This window comes from Acaromyces ingoldii (assembly GCF_003144295.1).
Source record: "Acaromyces ingoldii strain MCA 4198 unplaced genomic scaffold FA10scaffold_6, whole genome shotgun sequence".
Lineage (NCBI taxonomy): Eukaryota > Fungi > Basidiomycota > Exobasidiomycetes > Exobasidiales > Cryptobasidiaceae > Acaromyces > Acaromyces ingoldii.
Window position 1 is genome coordinate 237,398 of NW_020290252.1, and position 25,673 is coordinate 263,070.

The 25,673-nt window shown below is 57.9% G+C and overlaps 12 protein-coding genes across 12 annotated transcripts; 6 read left to right on the forward strand and 6 right to left on the reverse strand.

The window, feature by feature from the left end:
* Window positions 1–5: 5 nt before the first annotated feature.
* On the reverse strand, window positions 6–2,824 carry FA10DRAFT_175179 (hypothetical protein). Its single transcript, XM_025518261.1, has one exon. The coding sequence runs from the start codon at window positions 2,523–2,525 to the stop codon at window positions 141–143; it is 2,385 nt and encodes a 794-aa protein (XP_025374916.1). The 5' UTR covers window positions 2,526–2,824; the 3' UTR covers window positions 6–140.
* Window positions 2,825–4,705, forward strand: FA10DRAFT_175166 (hypothetical protein). The gene is made up of 6 exons (XM_025518259.1): window positions 2,825–3,364; window positions 3,429–3,798; window positions 3,862–3,952; window positions 4,014–4,239; window positions 4,300–4,388; window positions 4,461–4,705. Exons 1-6 carry the CDS (start codon window positions 3,124–3,126, stop codon window positions 4,554–4,556), a joined length of 1,113 nt encoding a protein of 370 aa, XP_025374917.1. The 5' UTR covers window positions 2,825–3,123; the 3' UTR covers window positions 4,557–4,705.
* Window position 4,706: 1 nt separating this feature from the next.
* On the forward strand, window positions 4,707–6,575 carry FA10DRAFT_175167 (amidase). The gene is made up of 3 exons (XM_025518260.1): window positions 4,707–6,039; window positions 6,101–6,238; window positions 6,292–6,575. The coding sequence occupies exons 1-3, from the start codon at window positions 4,780–4,782 to the stop codon at window positions 6,553–6,555; spliced, it is 1,662 nt and encodes a 553-aa protein (XP_025374918.1). The 5' UTR covers window positions 4,707–4,779; the 3' UTR covers window positions 6,556–6,575.
* Window positions 6,576–6,594: 19 nt separating this feature from the next.
* On the reverse strand, window positions 6,595–7,615 carry FA10DRAFT_276180 (ribosomal protein L17; the record flags this gene model as incomplete). Its single annotated transcript, XM_025523306.1, has 2 exons — window positions 7,535–7,615; window positions 6,595–7,475 (listed from the first exon to the last, which is right to left on the reverse strand). Exons 1-2 carry the CDS (start codon window positions 7,569–7,571, stop codon window positions 6,595–6,597), a joined length of 918 nt encoding a protein of 305 aa, XP_025374919.1. The 5' UTR covers window positions 7,572–7,615.
* A 134-nt stretch (window positions 7,616–7,749) lies between these two features.
* FA10DRAFT_269030 (acyl carrier protein) lies at window positions 7,750–8,751 on the forward strand. The gene is made up of 3 exons (XM_025522577.1): window positions 7,750–8,086; window positions 8,164–8,332; window positions 8,401–8,751. Exons 1-3 carry the CDS (start codon window positions 7,841–7,843, stop codon window positions 8,406–8,408), a joined length of 423 nt encoding a protein of 140 aa, XP_025374920.1. The 5' UTR covers window positions 7,750–7,840; the 3' UTR covers window positions 8,409–8,751.
* A 588-nt stretch (window positions 8,752–9,339) lies between these two features.
* Window positions 9,340–12,685, forward strand: FA10DRAFT_269031 (AMPKBI-domain-containing protein). The gene is made up of 3 exons (XM_025522578.1): window positions 9,340–10,130; window positions 10,202–12,281; window positions 12,367–12,685. Exons 1-3 carry the CDS (start codon window positions 9,628–9,630, stop codon window positions 12,400–12,402), a joined length of 2,619 nt encoding a protein of 872 aa, XP_025374921.1. The 5' UTR covers window positions 9,340–9,627; the 3' UTR covers window positions 12,403–12,685.
* Window positions 12,426–14,763, reverse strand: FA10DRAFT_255302 (cysteine proteinase). Its single transcript, XM_025519765.1, has 4 exons — window positions 14,238–14,763; window positions 13,283–14,180; window positions 12,918–13,214; window positions 12,426–12,846 (listed from the first exon to the last, which is right to left on the reverse strand). Exons 1-4 carry the CDS (start codon window positions 14,748–14,750, stop codon window positions 12,527–12,529), a joined length of 2,028 nt encoding a protein of 675 aa, XP_025374922.1. The 5' UTR covers window positions 14,751–14,763; the 3' UTR covers window positions 12,426–12,526.
* A 137-nt stretch (window positions 14,764–14,900) lies between these two features.
* FA10DRAFT_269033 (hypothetical protein) lies at window positions 14,901–16,076 on the forward strand. Its single transcript, XM_025522579.1, has 3 exons — window positions 14,901–15,180; window positions 15,246–15,850; window positions 15,910–16,076. The coding sequence occupies exons 1-3, from the start codon at window positions 15,103–15,105 to the stop codon at window positions 16,052–16,054; spliced, it is 828 nt and encodes a 275-aa protein (XP_025374923.1). The 5' UTR covers window positions 14,901–15,102; the 3' UTR covers window positions 16,055–16,076.
* Window positions 16,077–16,095: 19 nt separating this feature from the next.
* Window positions 16,096–18,816, reverse strand: FA10DRAFT_269034 (hypothetical protein). Its single transcript, XM_025522580.1, has one exon. It carries the CDS (start codon window positions 18,728–18,730, stop codon window positions 16,169–16,171), a length of 2,562 nt encoding a protein of 853 aa, XP_025374924.1. The 5' UTR covers window positions 18,731–18,816; the 3' UTR covers window positions 16,096–16,168.
* Window positions 18,817–18,964: 148 nt separating this feature from the next.
* FA10DRAFT_269035 (DUF1253-domain-containing protein) lies at window positions 18,965–21,321 on the forward strand. The gene has a single exon (XM_025522581.1). It carries the CDS (start codon window positions 19,027–19,029, stop codon window positions 21,094–21,096), a length of 2,070 nt encoding a protein of 689 aa, XP_025374925.1. The 5' UTR covers window positions 18,965–19,026; the 3' UTR covers window positions 21,097–21,321.
* Window positions 21,322–21,386: 65 nt separating this feature from the next.
* Window positions 21,387–22,673, reverse strand: FA10DRAFT_175276 (hypothetical protein). The gene is made up of 2 exons (XM_025518262.1): window positions 22,037–22,673; window positions 21,387–21,977 (listed from the first exon to the last, which is right to left on the reverse strand). The coding sequence occupies exons 1-2, from the start codon at window positions 22,520–22,522 to the stop codon at window positions 21,453–21,455; spliced, it is 1,011 nt and encodes a 336-aa protein (XP_025374926.1). The 5' UTR covers window positions 22,523–22,673; the 3' UTR covers window positions 21,387–21,452.
* Window positions 22,674–23,922: 1,249 nt separating this feature from the next.
* FA10DRAFT_269036 (translation factor) lies at window positions 23,923–25,616 on the reverse strand. Its single transcript, XM_025522582.1, has one exon. It carries the CDS (start codon window positions 25,561–25,563, stop codon window positions 24,061–24,063), a length of 1,503 nt encoding a protein of 500 aa, XP_025374927.1. The 5' UTR covers window positions 25,564–25,616; the 3' UTR covers window positions 23,923–24,060.
* Window positions 25,617–25,673: the final 57 nt, after the last annotated feature.

Below are 25,673 nucleotides of genomic sequence, written 5' to 3' on the forward strand. Positions count from 1 at the left end.
TAGAAGGTGCTTCGTGAATGAGTGGTGTGCGCGAGATCCTCTTGGAGACCAGGCATCTGTCGTGATTTAACCAAGAGATGATTTTGCTGTGCTTTGTGCGGAGGTTTCCATGTCATGCGGCTCGTCTATTTGTTTTTGCATCATCCTGCGATGGAGAGCGAGGCCATCTGCAAAGGCGCAAACAGCCGACGATGGAAGTCGTCTTCGACGATGATGCGCTGATCTCTCGTAAAGTCTACGTCGGGGTGTACCGTGACGGAGCCCGCTCCTGGCCGATGGGCCCTCTTCTGCCACTGGAGAATCTCGGCATCGTGACGCTTGACTTGGTGCAGCGCCTCTTCGCGCGAGTGAAAGCGCGCCACATGGAACGAGAGAGACAAGTCGGTGTCTGCGACGACAAAGTCCCTGCCATTGGACTGTAGGAGATAGTCCTGAAGCTGGACGAGGGCTGCGTACGTCTCGTTGCAGCACAGCTCCCACCGCTTGTGCGTGACAAAGGTGATGGAGACGTCAAAGGTCGTAATTTTGCGTCGCTGCATCCTTGCGTCTCCGCTAGAGATGCATCGCCAGATATCGGGCAAGAGCTGTATGCCTGCATCGCTCGCGATACCATCGCTGGTGACAAAGAGGCTGACCCGCTCGAGCTGGGGCAGATAGGCCGGTGCGATGGTGCAGCGACGGAGGCTAGGTTGATAGAGCGTGACTGACCGTAGCGCGACTGGTGAAAAGGTAACATCACCAATGTGTCGCGTGGTTCCGGTGGCTACATCGCCGTTGCCCTGATCATATTCGGGTCCTACGCTTGGGTTGATTCGATGGGGCCCGTCGTCATGCGTAGGCAGCGTATCCTGGGGCTCATTGTCGCTCGGCATGACCAGCTCGTTGATCCATTTCTGACCCAGCCCATAGTTCACGACCGTCAGCTCTTGCACCGTGGACAACAGGGTACCCGTGGTGAGGTAGAACGTCTTGTCACGGCCATTTGGATTGAGAAATTTGCCATCGGCGTGGACGATGCTAGGACGATTGAATTGCGCCTTGAGCAGATCAAGGACCCTGTACGAGGTGTGATCGACCTCGTGAAAGGTGACTGAGCTCACCGTTGCAGGCGGCAGGGGCCGAATGCGTCGCGACGTGCAGAATGCGAGAGCCTTCCGTGGACTGCGAAAGACAAGGTGCCGATAGACGAAGGGGAGAAGCAAAGAGTTGCTCGACTTGCAAATCTGAAGCGCCGTGACGGCGCTCTTGCTTCCTTGGCTTGCGAGCTGGACCAAGATTTTCTCGACAATCTCGATGGGCAACACCGGAAAAGCTGCCTGCTTAAGCTTCACACGGGGTTCGCCCGCGGGATCAAACAGGTTTTTCCATGCCTCTGTGAAAATTGAGTCGATTCGCAGTCGCGGAGCATCGTTGATGTCGTCACCCTCTTTCTTGCTCATGCCGCCCTCGCCGTCGTTCTCGGCCCACCCGCACGAGGCGGTAGGAGCACTGTCCTCGACTCCGATGGCGTCTTCCCAGCCTTCGACGTCCCACTCCTCTTCGCCCCAACCAACTATCCCTTCGGGCAAGTCTTCCTCGTCGCTCAAGGCCGCATTTGAATAGCTCAGCTTGCCGTCAAAGTGCACCCGGGGCATTTGCTTGCTAAAAACAAATTGCCCCTTTGCTGGATCGACTTTAGCCAGCTCTGCTCGATTCAAGCGCTTGCATCGAGCTTCGTGAGGCTTCATAGGCCCGCTATGGTGATCGCAATACATGTCGGTGGTTGATGTTAGAGGCCTTGATGGCAAAGACTGCGTGGTCTTGAATGATCCCCTTGCCGGGGCTCCCATCATCGTCGGTGCTGAGCCCTTGGGCCTGAAATGGTGTCGATTTCGATCCGGCCTTCCTTCTAAAATCACTTTCGTACTCTGCCAGACATCCCCCGCAGGCTCTCTCTCGTCCGTCTGCTTGTAGGGAGGGACATTTGTGAGGCCGCGGGGGCTGTATGCCGGGGGCGGAGAGAGCGGCCCACCGTGTCCGTGCGCCCTACCATAACGGTGGCTTTCTTTGTTCTTTCTCTCTGAGTGGGGACCGTCCGCCATAAAGGTGCTTGAGAATGTATTTGCGCATCCATGTCGTTGGATCTGACTCGGTGAAGCCACAAACGCCGACTTTGGCTGGCCTGCGTAATGTGCAAAGGATTGCTGACGCTGAGACAGAGGTCCGGACCCGAGTCGGATCGGAGGGTGCGCGTGTGATGGGCCCTGAGAGTATGTGATTGCCTTCTGCAGATCTCTAGATCCACTGTGTATACCATCACGGGCGCCCTTATGGTGCGCCTTTTGCGGAATTGCGTGATGACCTTGTCTGACCGCGGGCGTCGTAGAGGGAAAACCTCCTGCCCGTGAAGACGGCGCATGGCGTCGAGATGGTTGCAGGCCGTGATGATCGTCACTGAAGAAGAGCTCGAGCGGCAAGACCTCTTTGCGCTCGCTGCGCTGTTTGCTCTTTCCCTTGGTGGCCATAGACCCCTTGAGTCCGTCCATCTCGACAGCTAAGGTGGCTCGGCACTGCAGCACTCTTGGAGTCGTGTGCTGGCAAGAAGTTGAGAACAAAGGGAAGTGATTAAATGCCAAATGGCAAGACCCTACCGAAGAGCGCTGCCCGCACGGCCTAAACAAAGGGCCTGAGCGCAGCGGCGGCAGCAATTGGCGCGCGCGCGGGGCTCAGCTTCGAGTCTGTTGTTCTCGATTTCACTACAGCACTTGTAATATCGATGCCACCGAGCTGCCATCACCTCCGAGCGCCTCTTCAGTGCGCCTCGGTAAGCCTTCGGACTTGACAAGTGGCGCGAGGGGGAGAGCGGGGCGGGCGCAGCACATGATTATGTGCCATTTGAGGAGACAGGTCGCCCGCTTCAATCTTGCGATCTCGAGCGTCCAAGGCAACCAAGTCCGTCAGAAATAAAAGTGCATCATAAGTGCACAAGGGCGGCGGTCTCTTTGACCCGCTGACGCGCTAAAGGAAACAAAGCGCACGACGCGTGCTTGATGAAGGCACCTGCCAAAATCTCATCTCGTCCTTCTTCATCGACGACGACGACAACGACGGCGGCCGCGGTGCTTGACCGGTCTCCAGTGAAGCATGCCCTCTTCTTCGGCATCATCCTCAAGAGGGGCAGGACCATCGAGGCATCGCGATGCGCCGTACTCGACACAAGGAAGCTCGCGAGCCAATGGCGGCGCGGCGAGGAACGGGGCCCTAGCTCGCGCGCGTGCCGGTGAGGAGACCGACAGCGGCAGCGATACCGTCCCTTCCAAGCAGACGGCGGAGCAGAAGAGATTGTTGCGGCGCAGATATCGAGCTCTCATCGCAAGGGCTGAAGGTGAGTGTATGGGAAGCTGCACTTTAGCTCGGCGGATTGACTGATGACACGCATGTATACACAGACATCAAGGGAAACATCACCGACCACAAGCCGGGAGATCTGGCGACGCTGCTCAACAATGGCGCGAGCCTCTACAAGAATGTCACCGGTCCCACTGAGGCCGTTCTTGACTCCAGGCTCCTCCTTGATGCGTCAGAGGCGGGAGCGAGGATGGCGCAGAACATTAAAATTGACAATTCGTTCGATGTGGAAGAGTACCTTGACCGCGTCGCTCAGTTCATGGGTGGGCAGACGAGGCCAGTGGGCGCTCGTGATGATGAGCCAGGCGACTTGGATGAGCATCCAGAGCTAGATGCTGGGACCTGGGACTGGGAGAAGCTGGGGAGAGTGGCTGCTAGTCATTCGCGAAGAGCGCCTGTCCTAGGCTTTCTGTGAGTCTTTTCCCTCGTCTTTGTCTCTATTGAAGGCTCATGTCTGACTATTATACCGAACAGTCTTGGCCCTCTTGAGATACAAGCAAAGGAGCGAGCACCAATCCAGCGCAAGCCCAGAGAAGTTGTCGGACCTGCCGTGGCGCCCCAAGAGGTGGGTTGTTGCGACCCTACTTGAAGATGGCTAGTACACTGACTTGTAAGGTGGGAAATAGCTCAAGGAGGACGACATCATCCAGTCCGAGAATGAAACGACGAAGCTGGTTGTCGAGGTGGCCAAAATTCTTGAGGCGCAGGATGGGTGCAAGGCGAATCTGTTTAAGTTCGTCATTGACCCAACGAGCTTTGGCAATACCGTCGAGAACCTCTTCTACGTTAGCTTCCTTGTACGCGATGCCAGGGTGTCGCTCGAAGACGACGAGGACGGAGAGCCGATCCTCAGTGAGTACGGCTGGCGTGTCCTGGTCTGAGGCCAGGTGACTGATGCGATTCGATTTACAGCGGCCGTCTCGCCGCCCGAGGAAGAACAGTACCGGTCCGGACTCAAGAAGCGGCAGCTCGTCTTCCCCTTTGACAAAGAGACCTGGAGTGTAAGTGTCTCATCACTCACTTCGCTACTACCCCGCCTGCTTTGCTGACGTGGTCACTTTCTCTCTACAAAGTCACTCATCAAATTGTACGACATCAAAGAAGCCATGATCCCGCCTCGCCAGGCGCCTGCGACGCACCGTGCCCCTAGAAATGGTTGGTATGGATAGATATCTGAGGCGTTCTCCCATCCTCCTGTACCTTAATGTGCTTTTAATACCCTGAGGTCCTACTCGACAAGCTGTCTATAATGACGAGACGATGACGAGAAGTTGCAGGCCGGCCAGCCAAACCCTCTTTTAGACTAGTAAGGTTTTCCCGGTGGAGGATATCAGCAGTTCTCGTTTATCTGGGTTAGCCTTAACATCGGCTTCCTCTGTAGCCCATCACACGATGCAGCGCCAGACGATTGACTTTTGCGATGTGGCAAAGGCCAAGCAGGCGGCTCGGGAAGCGCTCATCCCAGCGGAGTGGCGGCTCGAGCCGGAACAGCTCCATCGGCTGAGCCACGCCCCGATCGAGGCCTTCGAAGCAAGCGGCGGCCTGCTCACGCCGCGCGAGCTGCTCATCACCTCGTCCAGCGCCCAGGTCCTCCTCTCGCACCTCCATGCCACAGCTCAAGAAGAGCGATGGACAGCCGTCGAAGTGACGCGGGCGTTTTGCAAGCGCGCCAGCCTGGCGCACCAGCTCACAAACTGCCTCACCGAGATCTTCTTTGACGATGCGCTGCGCCGCGCGGCCGAGCTCGACGCATACATGGCGCAGCACGGGCAGCCGGCGGGACCTCTTGCGGGCCTGCCCATCTCGCTCAAGGACTGCTTCAATGTCGGCGGCTACGACTCGACGCTGGGCTTCGTGGCGTGGGCCAACGACGCGCAGCCGGCCGACTCGGCCCTGGTTGGTATCCTCCGGCGTGCCGGCGCAGTGTTGTACTGCAAGACGAACGTGCCGACAGCCATGATGATTGCCGAATCCGTCAACAATGTCTGGGGACGCACATTCAGCCCTCACAATGTTACCATGACCAGCGGTGGCAGCTCGGGCGGCGAGTCGGCGCTGCTGGCGATGCGCGGCAGCCCATTGGGCGTTGGCACCGACATCGGCGGGTCGATTCGCATCCCCGCGGCCCTCTGTGGCCTGTATGGCCTCAAGCCCAGTTTCGGCAGGTTCCCCACGTTCGGTGCGAGGAGCGGCATGGCGGGGCAAGAGTCGATCAACAGCATCAATGGGCCCATGTCGGCAGACCTCGAGTCGCTAAGCATCTTTGCGCGCGCAGTCGTCGGCGCCGAGCCGTGGAGGATCGATCCAAAGTGCGTCCCGATTCCCTGGAGGAGCGTGACGGACCTGCCCAGCACAGGCCTCGTCTTTGGCGTGCTCTTTGACGATGGCAGGGTGCACCCCACGCCGCCCGTGACGCGAGCGCTGCACGTCGTCATCGATGCACTCAAGGCCCAAGGGCACACCGTCATTGAGTGGGAGAACAAGGAGGAGCTGTCGTTTGCCCACGACTTGACCCAGCAATTTTTCACTGCTGATGGCCGCGAGGGCATCTCTGGCATTATGGAGCACGGCGGAGAGGCCGACAAGTGGATCGAAGGGCTAGGTCCCGTCGTACAGAAGAAGAGCATTCATGAGCTCTGGCAGGTCCAGGCGGTGAGTTGCCGTCTTTACTTTTGCCATGCATCAACATCAATCGCTGACAAGAACCTTGCAGAAACGGACGCAGTGGGCAGCGAAAGTGCTGCAGCGCTGGCAGAGCATCAAGGGCCCAAATGGACGGGCGATGGATGCTCTCCTGTCGCCTGCTACTCCCCACGCAGGCGCAGAGAATGGCAAATTCGGCAAGCACGTCGTGAGTGTCTCTTTTGTGCGACTGCTCTCTCGAAGCTGACTGGTTGTTGCCAGGGCTACACTTCGGCTTGGAACCTTATGGACTACCCGGGTGTGACCTTCCCAGTCGTCAAGGCTGACAAGCATCTCGACAGTGGTCCCCGCCCTGACTCCTTCTACCACCAAGATGACGAGCTCATCTGGCAAAATTACAGCGCTGATAAGGTGCATGGACTGCCCACGTCATTGCAGCTCGTCGGAGAGAGGCTTCAAGAGGAGAAGCTGCTGGCCATTCTGGAGCGCGTCGTCGATGCTCTCCCGGCCTGGAACAACAAGTAGCCAATGGTAGTTGCAATTACCAAGGAAATGAAACACAAATCACTGTACATGCACCGAGCTCTGTGTTCGGCTCGATGTCACTGGCATCAGGACCCGACCTCGTCTATTTTGCCGCTTTGCAAATGCCCCCTTTCCGATTCGGATCACGCTGTTCTCACGGTCGGGCCTCAACCGGCGAGGCTCCTCTGGCCCACCCATGCCAGGGTCCTTGCGCATGCCCGCCCATCTTCTCGGTCCCTTGTACGGTACCGGCCGGGACTTGCTGCCTCCCCTTGGCTTGTTGTCTCCCAGTGCCTTGATAGCGTCCTCATCGATCCTGACCGGCCCATCGATGGCCTCTGTGGCCATGAGCCTAAAGTAGTGCTCTTGTGCCTTTTGCGCAAGCTTCGCCCTCGCCTCTGCTCCGCCAAATTTGACCAACTTGAGCACGTTGAGCCGAGTCAGCTCCCGCAGTCTCTGGTCATGCTCCAGCGGCCTCGTTCCAAACGTCTCAATCTCCTGCCGTACCGTCGCTTCGCCGAGCCTCTTTGTCCTCAGGAAAGTCTCTCTGGCCAGTGTCCTTGCCACCAGCTCCATTTTGAGGTCCCCCTTGGATGAGTCGACGAGCTCAAGCAGTGCCCGTGGCGCATTGTCACCCTGCCGCGCACCGTGCAGGTGCAGCCTCGTATACCCTCCTGGACGCTCGCGGTAGCGCTCCGCCAGCTCTGCCAGCTTAGGCACTGTGGTCTCGCGATCGAAGACGTAGTCGCGCGCACGAATGTGCTGCTGCACTTTGTTGAGAAGTGCCGCCCGCTTTGCCTTTGTGATGATCTTCTCCGCCTCCCGTTGTGCTTCTTTGGCCTTGGCGACCGTCGTGCTGATGCGCTCGTGTTGGATCAGAGAGGTGACGAGGTTGCGCAGCAGCGCACGGCGATGCGAGGCTGTTAACGAGTTGCAGTTAGCTATAGCTCGGGCAAGGCTAGCAGCACATCTGACTCACATGTCCTCGACAGCTTCCGGAAAGCCAGCCCCTTCATCCTTTCTGCCTTGTGACGATGTGTGAGAAAGGGTCGAGAAGGACTTGAGAGGTCGAAAAAGTCAGTCCCGTGACATTGACAATCTCTTCTTCAAAAAGGGAAACACGTGGAAATTTCAAAGCAAGTCCGGCCCTGCGTTCCATTCTCGCTCATCGCCAAATCTCGAACTTCTTCTTTCCTCCTCTTTCGCCTCCTCGTTGTCATCTCGCATTCGCACGCTCTTGCCGTTTCCCGCAGACACACCAGAGCCCCACCCCGATTGAGACACGATGGCATTGCGCGCTTCCGCCCCTCTTCTCCGCAACGTCCTGGCCCGCTCGGCGCCACGGGCTGCCGTTGCTGCCCCGTCGTTTGCCCGTGCTGCCGCCGCTGCTCCTTCCGTCTCGGCTAGTGCGCGATGGGCACCGTCGTTCCAGGTCCGGGGCTACGCCGCCTCGTCGGGCCTCTCGAACCAAGAGATCCAGAACCGCATCGTCGAAGTCCTCAAGTCCTTTGAGAAGGTCGACCCATCCAAGGTCAGTCTGCTCCGCGGTCCCCCTTTCTTGTCTTTGAGGCTTCTGCTCACTGACTTGCACTCCGAATGTTTCAACAGGTCGCTAACTCGTCGAGCTTCATCTCGGACCTCGGGCTGGACAGCCTCGATGCCGTCGAGGTCGTCATGGCCATCGAGGAGGAGTTTTCGATTGAGATCCCAGACGCAGAGGCCGACAACATCACCACGGTCCAGCAGGCCATCGACTATATCGCAAAGACGCCCGAGGGTGAGTGCTAGCGACAGTGATGGGGTCGATGATGCTAGTAATTGACGGCATGGGAAAAAAAATTGCAGCTCATTAAATAATGAACGAATGGTCGAAGGCAACGCTTGGGCAGCAATGAAAATTTGTTGACATGATCAGACTCGGAAGACACGAGCGGTGGAGGCGAGGGCTTATGAGAAGGATCGCTGGGCTGAACCGCCTTTTGGTGAATGGGTCAGGATCTGACGATTGCTTATGGAAGATGAGCGAGATGCCAGGAGTTTTCTTCGTGGCCACCTATTCCATGCTGCTTTCCGGTGCAAATACGCCCGAAAAGACATGTGTCACTGCTGACAAGTAGCGTCTTTGAGACTGCTAAAGATAGGACTTGAGGTGCAAATGAACTTGCCTGTCAACTTCTTCCCGGCGGGAATGTCGGCATTGACAATTACAAGCTTCGAAGGCGGCAAATGAACAACTCTGAGCTCTCGCTTTCGTAGAGGTACGGGCAGGTCTTCACCTTTTCAGAAGAAGACCTTCATCAGAGGAAGGCCTTTGGCAAGATACTCAGTCATTTGAAGAGGCTGGGCTGGCTGTAGCTCTTACTCGGTCCAGGGTCTGTGGTTGTTTTAATGACGCTGAGAGCCCCCCTCCTTATCCGTCTCCTGATAGAACCTATTAAGACAACTTAAACAACCCAGCGAGCCCGTGCGTTATGGAGCTAGTGCTCCATCGAGGGTATGTATGCCTGGTGGACGTACTAGTTCGGTCCTAATGGCTGGCTTCTGAGCACCGTCAGTACTTCACTGGCAAACAAAGGACGTCCGTGCTCTCTAAATAGATAGCTAGCCTCTCCAGGGTATAGAGCAGCCGCGCGCACCCATTGTTTTGTGCGCAGGGGGAAAAAGAGCCAAGCCTTTGTTTTGAATTTTGAATTTTTTGAAATCTTGGTGAGGAGAGAGAGGAAGGAGGAGGCGTACGGACGGGCACTCCCCCACTCGCGTGCCCCTCGGTCCAACCGCTTCAGCCGCTCGGTTCCTCCACGTCGTGCGTCACCTCGATCACACGCCTGGCAGTCACACACTACTGCACACGATACCACCACGCCCCGTCCCGAGACCGACAGCATTCAGCACCGGGCGGCGTTCCTTCATTGTTGATATATATATACGAGCAGCCTAGCATCTCTCAGAGACGGCACACACTCAGCACACTGGATCCAATCGCACGTTTGAAAGCGCAGCAGACGAGGGAAACATAGGGCGTGCGCGAGAGACAGAGAGGAGCGCGCGAGAGAGAAACCGAGGGCTTGACCGATGGGCAACAGCCAGTCGTCGGACGCAGGCGCCAACGTCGGCGATCCCAGTGGCGCTGCTGGGGCTGGCGGCGGCGGCGGCCTGAAGCGGTTCCACACCGGAGCGTCGCAGGACGCAGCGGGACGATCGCCGTCGCCGTCGCTCCGCCGGGCCAGCACGGCGGGGGCAAATGAGCAGCCCCGGTACGGCGGGCGCTCCTCTTCGGGCACCTCGTCACCGCGCGTGACGGAGCGAGAGAGGACATGGTCTCGCTCGGCCGGTAACACACTGAGGAAGGGCGCAACGGGATCGGAGTCGCCTTCGCCATTGGGACCGACAGCGTCGAGGTCGAGGTCGAGATCCGAGAGCATCTCTGCGCTGCTAGGAGGCGCAAAGGAGGGCAAGCGAAGGGAAGCGAGCAGCAAGGTGACAAGGAAGAGGCAGGGAGAATTGCCATTTCAAAGGAAGCGGAGCATTGATATTGGCGACGTCGTCGATCAGGACGCAATGACGCCCATGTCTGGGTGAGTGCAAGGATGACTCTCCCCACTTTTCCTTCTTTTGAGCAGAGGCCTGACAGCGACCACTCCAACAGACCCTCGACGCCCAGTGGGACGCTGCCACAAAGGAGGGCAACGGCGCCGATGATCACACCTTCGACGTTCGAGCAGGATTCCGGCAACTGGTCACCGATGCCCGGGATGCCATCTGTATCTACCGGTGCGACAGGGTTGACGCAGACCCAACAGGGCGGAGACGGCACAGGCAAAGATCCGCTGGGGAGGATGCAGCCGGCTGCACTGCCGTCATACCTCAAGATTCCCACCTTGATCCCCAGCGCCTATGCCTCGCCCAACTCTTCTGCTCCTTCCTCGCCAAGCGCACATGACGATGGGGTCAGGTGGTCCGACGAGGCCGTGGGAAGCGGTGGTCCAAGCGCTGCTCTCAACGCATCAAAGCGGAGCGGCGCAGCAGGTGGTACGGCGGCGGCGGCCATTCTCAACACCGAAGACGTTGTCATCTTGCCTGGGACGGCCAGCAAGGTCAGCTCTCCCAACGAGGTTGTGGCCGAGGAGAGCGGGGAGCCAAAGACGCCTACGTCATCTACGGCCAACATTGCTCCTTCCTCCCCTGAAGCCTTGGCGAAGGCCGATGGGCAAGGGGAAGAAAGGGAGGAGGGTGAGGCAGAGGCAAACGAGGAGAGCAGCGGCAGCGCGGTCGCGCCCAATTCGAGGACATCGACTCCGACGCCCGGCGATTTCGGCGGCGCGAGGGCCATGACTCCCACCGGCCGACGACCTGATGGGCTGACAACGCTGACGTCCGTCTCAACACCCTCAGGAACGGACGGCCAAACGGAAGGCACGGCGAGAAAGACGGGCGCCAAGCTGTTTATGGGCAGCGAGAGCGGGTCAAACACGCCGGCATTCCCACCGCCCAAGGCCCCGTCGAGTGCGACGACAAAGCCCGCTTCAATCCCCTCAATGTCGGCGGCGGACCAGGAGACGGGCCCTACGACGCCGACTCCCGGCAGCAGCCAGCGTCAGGACCCCAACCTGCGGATTGCGATGCCACCGAGCCAGTCGGTGGGCTCGATGCGCGCCGCTGCTTCCTCTGCACACGCGCGAGGCTCGAGCCTGACACCGACAAACAGATACCCGCACGCACCGCCCGTCATGACGCCACGCGACCACCCGATGCTGATGCCCATTGTCGTGACCTGGCGCGGCGGTGGCAAAGAGGTCTTTGTGACGGGCACCTTTGCCAACGAGTGGCGGTCCAAGATCCTGCTCAGACGCTCGCAACACAACAAGAAGGACCACTCGTGTGTGCTGCACTTGCCGCCGGGCACGCATCGACTCAAGTTCATCGTCGATGACCGGTGGAGGGTCAGCCGCGATCTCAGCACGGCCGTTGATGGAGAGGGTAACTTGACCAACTATATCGAAGTGGCCCACCTCGGCCCGGCCCATCCTGGCCCGCTCTCTGCGCCGGGAGAAGACTTGATCGAGGACGAACGGGAGGCGCAGAGGCGACGCAGACAGGGTGCTGCGCCGTTGTCTGATTCGCCCGCGACACCGAAGGTCCCTTCCAATGACCTGGAGCTTCGTCCAGATACTTCACCCACGACGCCATCGGCTGGTGGGGGAGCTTCTACGGCAGCGGCGGGCGGCATGCGGCGGTCCCACGGCCCCACGCTGGACCTGCTCGAGGAGGCGCGCAGGGCAGAGGCGCTGCGAAGAGGCGACCTGCTCGAAGTGTTTGGCGAGGACAAGGAGAGCGCACAGGAGGTTTGGACGCAGGAGATTCCGGAGAGCATCATCAGCGCGCAGGCGCGCGAAGAAGCCATCCGCATCGAGCAAGAAGGCGGTGCGTCGGAGTCTCCGTCGAGACGGAGACGCTCGCGCTCGCATGACGGGGCGGAGCCGGACGACGACGACGGCGACCGGCACCGGGGAGGCGAGGCTGATCTGCCGGCTCCCCCTGCTCTGCCGAGGCAGCTCGAGAAGGTCATTCTCAACAGCGGGCCAGCGGCTGTCTCGAATGCGCAGAGCTCCGTCGATGACAACTCCGTCCTGCCGGCGCCCAACCATGCGGTCCTGCACCATCTCACGGCCTCGGCGATCAAGAGCGGCGTCATCGCGACCGGTTGCACGACGAGGTATCGCAAGAAGGTGAGCTCTAGCCTTTTAAGCCTTGCTCTCCTTCCATCTTTTGCTCTCTTACCCTGATGCTGATTTGCTCTTCTTTTTCTTTCAGTACATCACGACCATTTATTATCGCGCAGCTACCTGATCACCACTCTGTCAACGTCTTATCTGCTTGTTGTTTACGCTCAGCAATATCCCCTTTTGAAATGTTGTATTGTATTGTACACGGCAAGCAAGCAAGCAAGCAAGCAAGCCCTAGTTCAGTGTTGCTACTTCGACGTCGTCGACGTCGACGCCGCTGCAGCGGACGTGGGCCTCTTTGCCCAGATCTGGACGTACGTCTCGCCGAGGAAGAGCAGCTGCCGATCAATCTTTTCCACGAGCAGGTCCTGGATGCTGAACCATTCTTCGTCCCTCGTCGACTGCAACGCCTTTGACGAAGACGAGGGCCGGCCTCCGTCCGAGTATGTGTGCACCTGCGAGCGCCAGACGGAGCCTTCGCGCACCGTGCCGGCAATGGCCTCGTGCGTGATGTTGGAGACGAGATCGTACGTCGCGCTGAGCGGCTTCATTGCCGGGTCATCGATATCTGCGTGCAGCTCCCTGTCAGCTTCACCAAGCATGCAAAATAGGGTTTGTAGGGGTTTGTAGAGAACTCACAATCATCCATGACGAGTCCTTTGACGGGGAAATTGACGATCGTCGGGTTGCGCTCCTCGACAAAATTGTTCTTTGTGAAGCGCCTAAAGTGCAGCACGACAAAGGGAGGAAGCTTGACACACTTGAAGCGCTTGATCTGACCACGGGCCTCTTGGAAGGAGATGCCGTCGTACTTGGCGAGGACCTGGCCGATGGGGACCTGCGGGATGATGTTCTTTTCAATCGAGTCCTGGAACACCGGCGGTGTGGGCAGGTCGATTGTCAGGAGGAAGAAAGGCGATCGGGTCACTTGGACCTCTGCGGAAAGAAGAAGGATCGCAGTCAGCAGAAAGCGAGAGAAAAGTGCCAAGGGGAGAGAGACCCACCTCGATCGATGTTGAACTTGGCATTGCCCAGCTCATCCTCCTGCCCTCCCTCCTTTCTCCCATCGCTGTCGAGCTTGTCCTTTGCCTCCTCGTCCAGGTCATCCAGCTCGATGCCTGATCGGACAAAGACCTTCTGGCTCTCGATGCGAATCTCGCCCTGGAAGCAGTCGGAGATGATGCTCCGCTTCTTTCTGCTGCCACCCATGTCGGTGTGCAATCGATTGAGGAGCCAGCCGAGGAACTCGACGGGATCGCCCTGCTTGGTGATGCTGAAGCGTCCTTTACTGGCATTGACCACCTCCTGCAGAAACTCGTGCGGTGAGACCTGGGCCTTAAAAGCTCGCGGATTCCAGATCTTGCGAACGAGGGCAGCAAAGCGCCGAACGAGCTCTGAAGTGTTTTGGATCGCGGGCGACTGTGCTATTGTTTTGCCCGCTCCATCCGATCCAGGTGGCCCGCCGCGCAGGAAGAAATTGCGCAGGGGCCGGACGTGGGCTAGTGCTTGAATGACGACGTTCATATAGTCATTTGCGCCGATGTTGTTGAGGCCTACACAGCCCGGCAGGTAAGGCTGCGCATGCAGATCCAGCGAGGGGGACAGGTCCGGCGCATCGAGTTGGCGGATCTGCTGGTCGGCGTAGGTAGGCAAGAGGAGGTACTTGATGTCGAAAAGCGATGGATCATTGACCTTGTAGTTGTCCGGCAGCACATAGACATCCGACGACTCGAGGTTCATAAAGACACGATGGCCGTCATTGATGGCGTGGTAGTAGGCAAACGAGTTTGGTCCGCGGCCCTGGTAGTACTTGCCGCAGACGAGGCAAGCATAGATGTTGATGTTGGAAAGCGAGACGCTGCACAGCTTTTCAAAGTCAAAGTCAAGGAGGGACCGGTTGATCTGTCGGATGTGTTTGCTGTCAGCTCTCTACATGCAAGGCCTTTATGCCATACTCACCGTGTCCAGGTAGAGATCTGTGGTACCCTTTTTCTTGCCTTTCTCCTTCTTCTCCGCTGCCTCCTGCTCCTCTCTCGCTATTCTCTCCCAGTAATCTGCACCCCCGATCTCCTCATCGTCTTTCTCCTGGTCTGCTTCAGCCTGCAATCGCTGTTCCTCTGTCGCCTCGGGTGGAGGAGGAGGTGGGGCGAGATCCTCTACCGGCGGTGGCGGCGGCGGAGGCTCTTCTGCGTCTGGCGGTGGAGGCACATCCTCTGTGGGCGGTGGTGGTGGGGGAGGGGCCTCGCCTTCTGGAGGTGGTGGAACCTCGTTGTTCGCCGGGGCCGGTGGTTGAGGCGCAGCCTTCCCGTCTATCCTCGACCTCTTCGCAGCTGGCCCATCCTCCTCTTCTAGCTGCCCTGCCTCTCTCTTCTTCCCATCTGCATCCGCTACACCATTCGTGGCCTTGACCGGTGCTTCCTCTGTGGGAGCAGCTGCAGCTGCGGCGGCCGCTCTCGTCTTTCGAGGCGGCATCGTCGACGGTAGACTAAGACAAGAAGAAAGGAACGACCGCGAACGCGTCTCCTCTTCAGACTAAATTTTTCGTCACAGTGGCAGTAGAATTTGGCGCACGGACGGGACCGACGGCGCTCGGAGGTGGGCGTAAAACATAAGGGGTTCCGTTGTTGATCACGGTGTGGTGGGACAAGAGAAGTCGACAACCTTCATCTGGCTGGCTCGTGCATTGTCCAAGGTCGTGTCTTCCCCCTACTCAGCGGACGTATTTCTCATCCACAGGCGCTCAATTGCTCTCCAGTCTTCAACCTCTCCTGCCTGCTCAGCTAAGATTTCTGTTTCTCCTGTCGACGTCTAGTCTGTGATCACAATGCCCGACATCACAGGGCCCCCAGCAAAGAAGCGAGCCGTCAACATTCCTCCAGTAAGCCCGAATCCAATTGAAGAAGTGAGTGGATTGTCTCGCCTCCAAGTCAATAGTTTTACGCTGAAAGAAGCCTGCCCTCTGTCCAGGACATCAAACCTTTCATCAAGCTAGAGCCCGAAGACATCAAACCCATCATCATCAAAAGGGAAGAAGATTATGTCAGTCCATTCATCAAGCAAGAGAAAGAGTATTTCAAGCCATCCATCGAAAGGGAACAGATGCCACCACCACCATCGCCAGCGCTGACGCCGCCCGTCACGCCACGAAAAGCCCGCGCCTGGTACAAGGGTCGAGCATCGCAGTATCCCTTTCCTTCGCCTAGGCATGCGCGCACTCCGAGCCAGCGCAGCACCTCTTCTGCATCCCGTAGAGGCCGCCATGCGTCGGCCTCGTCCAGCAGAACCACGACATCCGGCACATCATGCCCGCCATCGCCGTTCTCGTCACGCACAATAAGTCGAGCATCCTCCTTGGGGCAGAACCTGACGCCCACTTCGGCAGGTAGGAGGCGCAACAGCATGGGTATAGGTAGCGAACAAGACGGCGAGGGAGAAGACGACGGCTTTGAAATTGTCGGCACAAGGCGAGCCAGCGTCGCCGCGAACCTGTTCCACAACACCCTCACCGATGCCAACGATGGACTCATCTTTGGTGGGCCATCAACACGCCCCTCCGGCCCACTGAAATTGACGTGAGTGTGTTCTTGAACGGCTTTTGGCAATGTATGACGTTGACTGAGGATCGTCGCAGGCTTGAGCTGAGGCTGCAAGGACAAGTCCTCGATTCGTCGCCGCCCATTGCTCTTCAGAACGAGTCCGAGAGGCCCAGAAACGTCCAAGCGAAGCTACATCAATTCCTTCTGGCACTCACCAGGGATGCACGACGAGGGCAATGAGACGATGTGTCCAAGCGATCAGGTGAGATGCAGTGTAGATTGTTCGAGTTACTTCCAGTGTACAATTGACTAAGATTAGAGCAAGTGTCTATTATTTTCAGTTCCCTGTCCTTCTCAGCGAAGCGTTCCTGGGATGGTCAGGTAGCCCTTCTCCAAGAAGGGAGCTAGTAGCTTCGAGACTTCCAGCCATCTCGGCGCCGAAGAAGCGGCAGCGTGAGCTTGCACGTTTATTTTGTCTTCTCCCTTCTCCTCAGCCTCCTCTTCCTTCGTAGCCGTGTCTGGTTCTGGGCCAGCGCTATCCACGACTCCTGTACCATGCCCCTTGACCTTCCTATACTCGATCCTCATCTCCCGTCTCGAAGACCCGTCGTCTCCCTCCCCAATCTTGTAATCCAAGACGAGCTTCTTGACCCAGGCCGAGTCTTTCTTCACTGCCGGATCCAGCAAGTTCCAACTGACCCGTGTCGTGCGTGTGGCATTGACAAGAAGCAGTCGCTTTCCTCGGAGCTCAACCTCGGCCGGCGGCGACGAGCCAGACGTGGCCATCGGCACGGGTGGCGATGTTGGAGAGGAGGAAGAGAGGGAAGAAGCCTCGAGAGAACTGACGATTTCCTCGATCTTGCCCTGCGACTCTGCGCTACCGTCCTGCAGTGCGTCGATGGATGCCAGATGCTCGAGCCTGAAGTCGACGCTGCTCTCGGGCGCGACGACGTCCACCTCCTTCCTGTTGAACCACCTCGCCTTCCATCCTGCGTCACTCTTTCCCACTTCCACGAGCACCCTCAGCTCTTGGGCCTTCTCTCCCTCTGCGCTGCTAGCGTAGACAACCTCGACGAGGTCCTGCACCGTGCAGCTGGCCTCATCGACATTGTCGGGGAACTTGGACTTTCTCTCGAGCTCCCTCGCCTCCTCCTCCTCTTCCCACCTGCTCTGCTCCTCTGCGGCACCCCTCGAGAGGCGCTCAATGGTGAGGCTCCACTCGCGCTGCCGGAGCAGCTCTTGTGCCTTGCGTGACGACGCCGTCTCGATGGGATTGTAGCTGTCTTCGCGTCGCTTGTAGCCCGGTTGCAGCAGGTGCGCCACCGGTGGCACGCACGGCACAAATGCCGGGCTGTCAAGCCGATCGGGGAGCAGCGCCGACGAGGGCGACGAGGGAAGTCGGTCGAGGGCATACTGCAGCGGCCAGGCCTTTGCCAGCGGCGGCCGAAGCAGGCTCTGGATCCGTGTCGGTGGCGACTCTGTGCTGCTGAGCCGGTTCGCGGCGACGTTGTCAAAGAGGAGATGGCCGAAGGATACCGAAAAGGTTTCCTCCTGCCCTTCCTCGCTTCCTGGCTGCTGCGCCCTGAGCTGGTGCAGGACATCATCCCTTGCGCCTTGTTGCTCGTCATCCAGCGACAAGAGCGTCTGTCGATCGCCAGCCATCCTGAGCACCGCGTGCTCCTGCTCAGACATGAGATCGTCGATGCCACCGCCAGCGGCCTGTCCACCGCCACGCTGCCGTGTCAGGCGGAAGAGCGAGGCGCTGATCGACTCGCTCGTCGTGCGCGCAAGCAGGGGTAGTGGCTCTTCGGACCCGACGTGGTGGCTGAATGCGTATTCGGGCATGAACATCTCGAGGGCCGCAGGCACGGGCGGTGCTGCGTACGAGTACAGGTTGCGCTGCTTTGCGAGGAGAAGCTCTCGGTCCATCTGCGCCAAGAGATTCTGCGCAAGGTTGTGGTCGGCTTCGTCGAGCGAGTAGATGACCAAGTCGCCGTCGTCACCTGCGGCCTCGACAAACGTCGAGGAGAGCTGAGAAATGAGACGGAGGTGGCGCGACTCGATCAGGCTTCGACCCGACGTGAGTACTGCAGGTCTCTTTGCGATCGTCGTGGTGAAGGCTTCGATACGCTTCTGGACCTGTTCCAGCCTTTCCTCCTCGCCCACGATTGTCACCTGCACCAGACCATCCTCCAGCAGCCTGCCCGGTCTCAACGTCGCCAGGTTCTCCTGCAGCAGCCTTCGCCCTCGCAGAGCCTTGTCAGCAGCAAAGAAGAAGAGTGCGTGGTGGGGCATCTTCATCTCGAGCTTCGACAGTGGGTTAGCTCTGGCCCTCGATACCGAGGGCTTCACCTCGTACGGATCTTGGAGGCCGAAGCGGTGCATCAGGAGCGCCTTTGTCAGTCTCGCCTTTTTCCCCGAGGCCTTGGAGTTGCTCTTGGCTGGTCGGCCAACAAGGCCCTTTTTCGCCTCTATAAGTGGTGCTGGTCTCGCAGCGAGCTGCGACATGATTTTTCTCGGCACTTGAGCATCCTTTGCCAGCTGCTGGAGCTGCTTAACGGTGAAGCTGGATTGGACGTTCTCGAAGGCCTTGTCCCACTCCTTCTTGCCTGGTCCTCGATCCCATTGCCTCTTCCCTGCTCCTCGACTCCGACCCGTGTCGGTGACTTGGACTGGGTTCAGCTCGTCGAGCGCGTCCAAGTCGGGCGTAGCAGTGTTGTCGTCGTGGTACAGCAAGTTACTGGGCCCCGGTGCTGACGAGGGCCCGACACCCTTGCCATCTTCTTCTTCTCCCTCGGCCCCCCAGGTCGCTAAAAGTCTTCTGCGATCATTCCTCGCAACCGTAATGGCCTCAGTGCGTGCCCGTGGTAGTAGCCCGTACCACGCCGGCGCCCTCCTGAGCATCGCAATCGCCATTCTTCAGAGCCCCCTCGCGCGCGCGCTCTCTCTCTTCGTCACAGGTCGACTTTTCCCTTTGGGTTTTGGTTTGCTTGCGAAGAAAGTCTTTTTCCTGTGGAGAAGAAGCCGCCCTGAAAAAAAAAAAAAAAAAAAAAAAAAAAGAGGACCGTCCGTCGTTGTAAACACGTGAGTCCAAATCCAAAATTTTTGGATCTTCCCTTTCCTTTTTTTTGGCCTCGACATTTGTTCAGAAGAAGAACAGGCAAGCAACGACAATCAGCGCTTTAGGAGGGGATCAGGGTCGCGGAGCGAAAATGGCGTTCGATCCAGTCACGACGAAGCTCATGACGCTTTTGAATGTGTCGACTGCCAGGCCGGACAAGCGCAAGAGGCTGGCTGGCTCGAATACGGCAGGCGTGGCGATCAACAACAACTACCAGGCCGTTACTGCCAGGGCGGCCGACGCGGTCCGGCAGGCCGAGGGGCCCTCAAGCTTCAAGAAGAAAAAAGCAGAGAGGCAAGCTGTGGACTTGGGGGAAACATCAGTGGTGGGAGAGATACAGGGGGACCTCGAAGCTGCACAAGAGTCGGACTCAGAGTCTGAGGAGCAACAAGGTGGGGCAGAGATCGACGCCTTTGACTACCACTTTGCTTCAGAGGGTCCCTCGACTCTGTCCGAGCTTGCCAAAGTCGCCTCGTCTTCCTCATCAGGCTCACTCGACTGGGCGTCGAGCACCAGCAACGTCCAGGGTCTTGGCCCCGTGTCGGTCGAGGAGCTCCAGAGTGTTGCAGCCGTCCGACCAAAGGTGGTTCCCACAAAGCCGCATGCAAAGGTGCTGGAGGCGTACAACGCCACGACAGAGCGAGAGGGGAGGGCGAAGCGAGCGGGCTTTGTCAAGGAATTGGGGAGCTACCGAGATGTCCTGGACACGAGGAGCTCCATTGTCGAGGACAAGGACGAGACGAGGCGGGCCGTTGCGCTCCATTCCATGAGCCACATTGTCAAGAATCGGCGGCGGATCCTGAGAAACAACGAGCGGCTAGCTAAAGCTGCTTCGTCGGGGCAGTCACTGCAGCGAGATGTGCGCGATCAGGGCTTCACCCGACCAAAGGTTCTCATCCTGGCCCCACTCCGAAATTCGGCCCTCGCTTGGATGTCGATCCTCTCGAGCCTGTCGACATGCCCCCAGATCGAGAACAACTCCCGGTTCCGGTCCGAGTATAGCCTTCCAGCCGGCGCAGTCGACAAGCTTACCCAGCCCGGAGCGCAGGAGAAGTACGCAAAGGACCATATTGAGACCTTCAAGGGCAACATTGACGACTCGTTCCGGGTCGGCGCCAAGCTGACCCGCAAGAGCTGGAAGCTGTTCAGCAACTTCTACGAATCCGACGTCATCGTTGCAAGCCCCCTCGGGCTGAGGCTGGCCATCGAGGGCGGAGAAAGGGATAGCGACTTCCTTAGCAGCATCGAGATTCTCATCGTCGATCAGATGGACGTCATGACGATGCAGAACTGGGACCACGTCCAGTTCTGCCTCTCCAAGCTCAATGCGATTCCGAAGAAGGCTCACGATACCGACTTCAGCAGAGTCAAGCAGTGGTATCTCGACGAGCAGGCTCGCTTCTTCAGGCAGACGATCCTCCTTTCTGCCTACGACGCACCAGAGTTCAGACAGGTGTATCGCAGCCTGACGAACCTCGACGGCAAGCTGCGCACCGTTGCGTCTGGCTCAGAAGAGGAGAAGGGTGTCCTGTCCCAAGTCCGCAAGGGCCTCCGACAGTCATTCACCCGATTCGACTGTGCAAACGCCAATCTCGAGCCGGATTTGCGCCTGCAGACGTTCCTTCAGCGTACCCTTCCTTACCTCCAGAAATCGGCGCAGTCATCGAGCCACACGCTCATCTTTGTGCCCTCGTACTTTGACTACATGCGGCTCATCGACGCTCTGCGACGCCGCCGTGAGCAGCCCGCAACCTCGTCGGGCGAGCTCTCGTATACCTCTTTGTCCGAGTACTCGTCTGGCAAAGAGATCTCGAAAGCTCGTGAGGCCTTCTTTTCGGGCAAGAAGAGGCTATTGATCGTCACGGAGCGCTTCCACTTCTACCGACGCTACGTCCTCCGTGGTGCGCGGACAGTCGTCTTCTACGGGCTACCGGACCACAAGCAATTCTGGACGGAGCTGCTCGAATTCCCCTTTGTCAGAGGTCTGGGACGTGACGAGGAGGGAGAGGACGAGGAGCCGGAGACGGACCCGACAGACGTCAATGTGCTCGCCCTCTTTTCGAGGTACGACTTTCTGAGGCTGGAGCGCATTGTCGGTGGCGAGATGGCGAGGAAGATGTGCAGTGCCGAAGAGACAAAGACGACTTGGAGGTTCGCTTGATACAATGCTATAACCTCAACTCATTTTAGCAGCTTCTTGTGATGCTTGAGCATGGGTTCCGTCTGGCAGGATGCGGTAACTGATGGCTCAAGATCATCTTTATTGGAGAAATGGTTTCGAAAAGGGGAAGAGGCCATGGGCCATGGTGAGACATCGAAGGGGGACTTTCTGAGTTGGTCAGAGGATCTGCGGAAGGCGATCTCTTGTTTAGAAGGAATTAAAGGGGCTTTGAAAAGAAAGAAATGTGAGCGTCGAGCGTTCATTGCCTTCGTCCGAGGAGAAAGCGCTCTTGGTGTGCTCTGTCTAGGGTGTGACCGGTTGCCGTGGGTGTAGCGGGCCGGGAGGATGGTGTCTTCTTACTTGTTGTCACTCTTGTCCTCGCGGAGACAAAGGGCGCCAAGGCACTTGAGTTTTGTGACGTGGCTCGACTGCGTGAAAAAGGCCCTTTTCTGGAAAATCTCGGTGCCAGCGGACGTCGGATCAGTTAGAACGTCGCCAATCAGCTCTCGCTTTGCTTGAATCTCCTCAGTCTCTTCGACATGGCGCTTGAAGATTGTCTTTCCATGGTTCGATGTCGTGTCAATGAGACTTGCCAGATTGTCGGCCAAAGTGATTTCATCGCGTGTTGCAGCAGCTTTGAGCTCGGCCAATGCAGACGAAACGATCAGATCCGAAAGGTGCCTCTCGATTAGCTGCTCTAACTCCTCGGCGATGAGTCGATCTATTATGTCGACATGCTCGAGGAAGACGACTTTGCCTCGCTTCGTATTGAAGAGTTCAACGACACCAAGATGCTCATCGTCGCGCTCTTGCGGCTCTTCATCTGACGTCTCGTCTCTGGTGAGCACGAAGAGCTGCTCATTGCTAAGAGATTCCGCTTCCTGCTTTGAAGATATGAGACAAAGTCCACGAGCCGTTCACGACGACTTACGGTGCTCACCTCTCTTTTGCCTTCGTGGATCATAGCGATTCTACTGGAAGTCTTGCTCCAACAGCCCTGCCCCGCCCCTAAGCCGGCGGTGCCCTCCTGCTGACTGGAGCACAGTCCACGCTTGTAGAGCTCACCATCTCGACGCACATACTTTTCGAACGCACGCTTCTCGACTTTGATCCCATCAGTGAGGTAGCTTGTTCCTGGGTGAGGCAGGCCTGGAAAGATATTATTAGGCGGCTGCGATATTTCCCGTGTCCTTAAATCGGGCTTTTTCTTCGGATTCGACGAAGACTGGGGTGTAGAACGTCGTCCGAGTGGCAGCAAGTTGATTGGGTTCGGCTCCACCCGGCTTTTGAGCCGCTCCGTTGAAAAATTAGGCTCCTCGCTCACAGTACCTGCTTGTTCAGGTAGCAACAAGGTCGGATCCGCGCTCGGAAATCCTTGCAATTTTCTATCTGCACGACCGGGCTTGATGCCGGGGGGCAGTCCCATATAGTTCGGAGGTACTTCGGGAAACTTTAACCCTTTAGGGGACTTCTTACGACCAGTTTTGGCATCGCTGTATGCGTAAGATGTCCCGCCAGACTTAGAGGTGCCCGAAGCGGACGAAATTGTTTTGCCGGAAAGGCTGTTGACATTCGAGATGACGCTCGCCGCCACATTACCAGTAGTGTGTATTTCTGCGTGAGCATTGTCTGTAAAGCGAGGATCTGAGCTCTATTGCATTGCAGTGCTTGGCTGGATTGGTAACTCACCGCGCTTGCCAATGGCTTTTGCATCGTTGGAGGTACTGACATCTCCAAAGAGACTTTTTGCGTTCGAGATCGACTCGGCCGCCGAGCCGCCAGCGTGCGCATTGACTTTGCTATTGCTCTGGGCACTGATTCCGCTGGCGTGTCCATCCGAATGACCGATGGCCGTCGAGAAGAAGCCCGGTGGGTACAAAGTCGTCGCATCTGTCGGCTCGTACTTTACAAAGGGAAGGTGACTGTCGCCGTCCGGACAGGTGTAGTAGTCGCAAAAGTCGGACTGCATCTTGAAGCAGAGGAGCGAAGGCGAGAAGCTGTCCGGGTCGGGCGTCTGATCACAGTCACACTTGTACAGGCAGTACTGTGCTGGAGAGGGAACCGTCGTTGGAATCACCGTGGAACCGATGCGTATGTCGACTGGACCGGGATCGGACGTAGGCGTAGTAGGAAGGACGGCGACAGGCACGCAAAAGAAGTCCGAGGGACACTTGAGGCTGCGGTAAAAGTCTGCATCGTAATATCCGGTCGGCGTACCGAGCATACACTTGACGTCTGGATTAGGGGCTGGGCCAAAGTCACTGCCGCTACCAGCACCAGCGCCTCCACCACTGACTGCTGTTGTGTCGTCGAGGTTGCCGACGTTGTCATCATTGTAGGCAGGCGCTGCCACCGAGGCAGAGAACAGGACAAAAGCCAAGGCTAAGGAAGCAGGCCTCACGAACATCTTCTTTTGGCGAGACGGAAGTGAGAAAAGAAGAAACGCAGGCAAAAGGGGGAATATTCGTAGACGGAGCCCCTTTTAGGAGATACGAGGCCAGATGGGGGAGCATAGCGGGCGAGGAAAAGTACGAGGGGGGAGGCGATACAATGGAGAGGTAGAGTGAACCGCCGTGGCCGTGTGTGCTCTGATACTCCGCCATCTTTCGTCCCTGGCGGTTTTCTAATGGTGAAGGTGGGGGGGACCCCACGGCTACAATGACTTCGTCTTAGCTGTTAAATCTGGCAATGATCATGAAGCTACAACCGCTGCAATTGTTCGTAGGAGCTGCGGACAGCTAATATTTCGCGCGCCGGAGCTGCTATCCTGAGATAGCTGGCCCTTTTTTTGGCAGGAACGCTCAGACGCAGCATTGTTGTGTAGGTTGACCGATTCGCTGACCGATAGCTCATTCATCTTATTTCCCTTTTAGTCTAGCACAAGGCTGCTGCTGCCCCGCTACTCCGCTGTGCTGTGTCACAATGGGAAGATTATGATGAAGCGCGGCGCCCTCCTCGCCCTGACTACACTTCAACAAGCGCTGTGCCGCTCGCTGCCTTTGCAAGTCGGTTCATGACTGCCAGGCCCAAGCCCAGATCGTCAGGCATGGCTTCGACAAAGATGAGGTCGCAACCCTCTGCCTCATCGAGTCTTCGCAGGCCATCAAAGAGCCGTTTTGCTGCTGTCGCATGTCGATCGTCGACCGAGCCGAGCGAGAAACGGTGGAGTTGTGGATCTTCGAGTGATCGAGTCAAGGGAGAGTTGTCCATGCTCATCAAGCCTACTCTTGGCCGTCGCTGTCCCCCCAGTCCTTCTCTGTAAACGCGCTCGACGTGTGCAGTCACGGCCTCTTTCAACGGCATCGCCGGTGCATTCTGTGCCATACTTTCGCCCAAGGCCAGCGCTGTCGTGCCTCTGGCTTGCTCTTTGGTCGGCCCCGCTGCTGGATTCACGCCATTTGCCTGGTCTGGCCGGAACGGGACCAAGAGAATGACTTGTGCGTCGGGGCTGTAATGGCGGTACTTCATTCCAGGCGTCGTTGGGTTGGCCTCTTCATGCTTGTCCCGCGCCATGTCTCTTCCATACACACGCACTCTCACTGCCTCGTCTGCACCCATTCCTTCTCCCACTGCCAGAAGTCCTTCCTCCTCTAGCGCCTCCTCCATGGCCTCAACCGAGATGCCTCCTGGCCTCAGGACGCGCAGCTCTCCCTTGGCCGTGACCCCATCAACGACGGTTGACTCGACACCGAGCTCGCACGGCCCTCCATCCAGAATGTAGGGCAGTCTCCCCTGCACCTCGCCACCCACGTCACTTGTCGTTGAGTCAATACGAGTCATGTCCCGATAGACGTGCTCTGCCCGAGTGGGACTCGGTCTACCGCTGGTGTTGGCTGACGGCGCAGCTAGCGGAACCTGGCACGTAGCAATCAGTGCTCTCGCCAGCGGGTGACTCGGCATCCGGACGCCCAGCGTCTTGAGGTTGCAGCGGACGAGCGCCGGTACGCCTCTCCTGGTAGGCCCTGCTGCTTCCTCGGCCTGGACCGGCATGAGGAGCGTCAATGCGCCCGGCCAGAATCTCTTGATGAGCGCCTTGTATACTCTATTCGGCTCGTAGCCAGTGGGCAGAAGCTGATCGAGCATCTCGAGGTCGGACACATGGACGATGAGCGGGTTGTCGGCGGGTCTGCCTTTCGCTGCAAAGATTCTGGACGCGGCGGTCGCGGAGAGGGCATTTGCGCCCAGGCCGTAAACAGTCTCGGTGGGGAATGAGACAATGTGAGAAGCTCTCACTGCTTCAGAAGCCAATTGGAGCGCTTCCCGTGTGACGGCTGATGAGACTTCGACCTTTGCTCGACGTAGCGGCTCCCTTGACGGACCAGCATGCTGCGAGGACGAGGCTTCTGTGAAGGTGATGCTCTCCTCGGGATCCGTCTTGAGTATCCGAGTGGGAAAGGTTCGTCCTGGATACCCCTGCCCGTCGGTCATCCACGATGGTCTGCTCGCTTCCTTTCCTTTGGTCGTCATTGTTGCCAAGAGTCGTCTGCTTGCCAATCGATGCAGTGCTTGCATGTCACCATCCAAACTCTCTTTTCGTTCTTCCCAAATCTCGAGACTTTTTATATTTTTTTCCCTCT

Coding starts and splice junctions, on each gene's coding strand:
- FA10DRAFT_175179 (XM_025518261.1), bottom strand. CDS start 2,525: ATGGACGGACTCAAGGGGTCTATGGCCACCAAGGGAAAGAGCAAACAG.
- FA10DRAFT_175166 (XM_025518259.1), top strand. CDS start 3,124: ATGCCCTCTTCTTCGGCATCATCCTCAAGAGGGGCAGGACCATCGAGG. Junction 3,799..3,861: donor GCGCCTGTCCTAGGCTTTCT/GTGAGTCTTTTC, acceptor TATACCGAACAG/TCTTGGCCCTCTTGAGATAC. Junction 4,389..4,460: donor TTGACAAAGAGACCTGGAGT/GTAAGTGTCTCA, acceptor CTCTCTACAAAG/TCACTCATCAAATTGTACGA.
- FA10DRAFT_175167 (XM_025518260.1), top strand. CDS start 4,780: ATGCAGCGCCAGACGATTGACTTTTGCGATGTGGCAAAGGCCAAGCAG. Junction 6,040..6,100: donor AGCTCTGGCAGGTCCAGGCG/GTGAGTTGCCGT, acceptor AGAACCTTGCAG/AAACGGACGCAGTGGGCAGC. Junction 6,239..6,291: donor GCAAATTCGGCAAGCACGTC/GTGAGTGTCTCT, acceptor GGTTGTTGCCAG/GGCTACACTTCGGCTTGGAA.
- FA10DRAFT_269030 (XM_025522577.1), top strand. CDS start 7,841: ATGGCATTGCGCGCTTCCGCCCCTCTTCTCCGCAACGTCCTGGCCCGC. Junction 8,087..8,163: donor AGAAGGTCGACCCATCCAAG/GTCAGTCTGCTC, acceptor ATGTTTCAACAG/GTCGCTAACTCGTCGAGCTT.
- FA10DRAFT_269031 (XM_025522578.1), top strand. CDS start 9,628: ATGGGCAACAGCCAGTCGTCGGACGCAGGCGCCAACGTCGGCGATCCC. Junction 10,131..10,201: donor GCAATGACGCCCATGTCTGG/GTGAGTGCAAGG, acceptor CCACTCCAACAG/ACCCTCGACGCCCAGTGGGA. Junction 12,282..12,366: donor CGACGAGGTATCGCAAGAAG/GTGAGCTCTAGC, acceptor TTTTTCTTTCAG/TACATCACGACCATTTATTA.
- FA10DRAFT_255302 (XM_025519765.1), bottom strand. CDS start 14,750: ATGCCGCCTCGAAAGACGAGAGCGGCCGCCGCAGCTGCAGCTGCTCCC. Junction 14,181..14,237: donor CAGATCTCTACCTGGACACG/GTGAGTATGGCA, acceptor CACATCCGACAG/ATCAACCGGTCCCTCCTTGA. Junction 12,847..12,917: donor AGGACTCGTCATGGATGATT/GTGAGTTCTCTA, acceptor AGCTGCACGCAG/ATATCGATGACCCGGCAATG.
- FA10DRAFT_269033 (XM_025522579.1), top strand. CDS start 15,103: ATGCCCGACATCACAGGGCCCCCAGCAAAGAAGCGAGCCGTCAACATT. Junction 15,181..15,245: donor GCCCGAATCCAATTGAAGAA/GTGAGTGGATTG, acceptor CCCTCTGTCCAG/GACATCAAACCTTTCATCAA. Junction 15,851..15,909: donor TCCGGCCCACTGAAATTGAC/GTGAGTGTGTTC, acceptor GGATCGTCGCAG/GCTTGAGCTGAGGCTGCAAG.
- FA10DRAFT_269034 (XM_025522580.1), bottom strand. CDS start 18,730: ATGGCGATTGCGATGCTCAGGAGGGCGCCGGCGTGGTACGGGCTACTA.
- FA10DRAFT_269035 (XM_025522581.1), top strand. CDS start 19,027: ATGGCGTTCGATCCAGTCACGACGAAGCTCATGACGCTTTTGAATGTG.
- FA10DRAFT_175276 (XM_025518262.1), bottom strand. CDS start 22,522: ATGGGACTGCCCCCCGGCATCAAGCCCGGTCGTGCAGATAGAAAATTG. Junction 21,978..22,036: donor TCCACGAAGGCAAAAGAGAG/GTGAGCACCGTA, acceptor TCTTCAAAGCAG/GAAGCGGAATCTCTTAGCAA.
- FA10DRAFT_269036 (XM_025522582.1), bottom strand. CDS start 25,563: ATGACGACCAAAGGAAAGGAAGCGAGCAGACCATCGTGGATGACCGAC.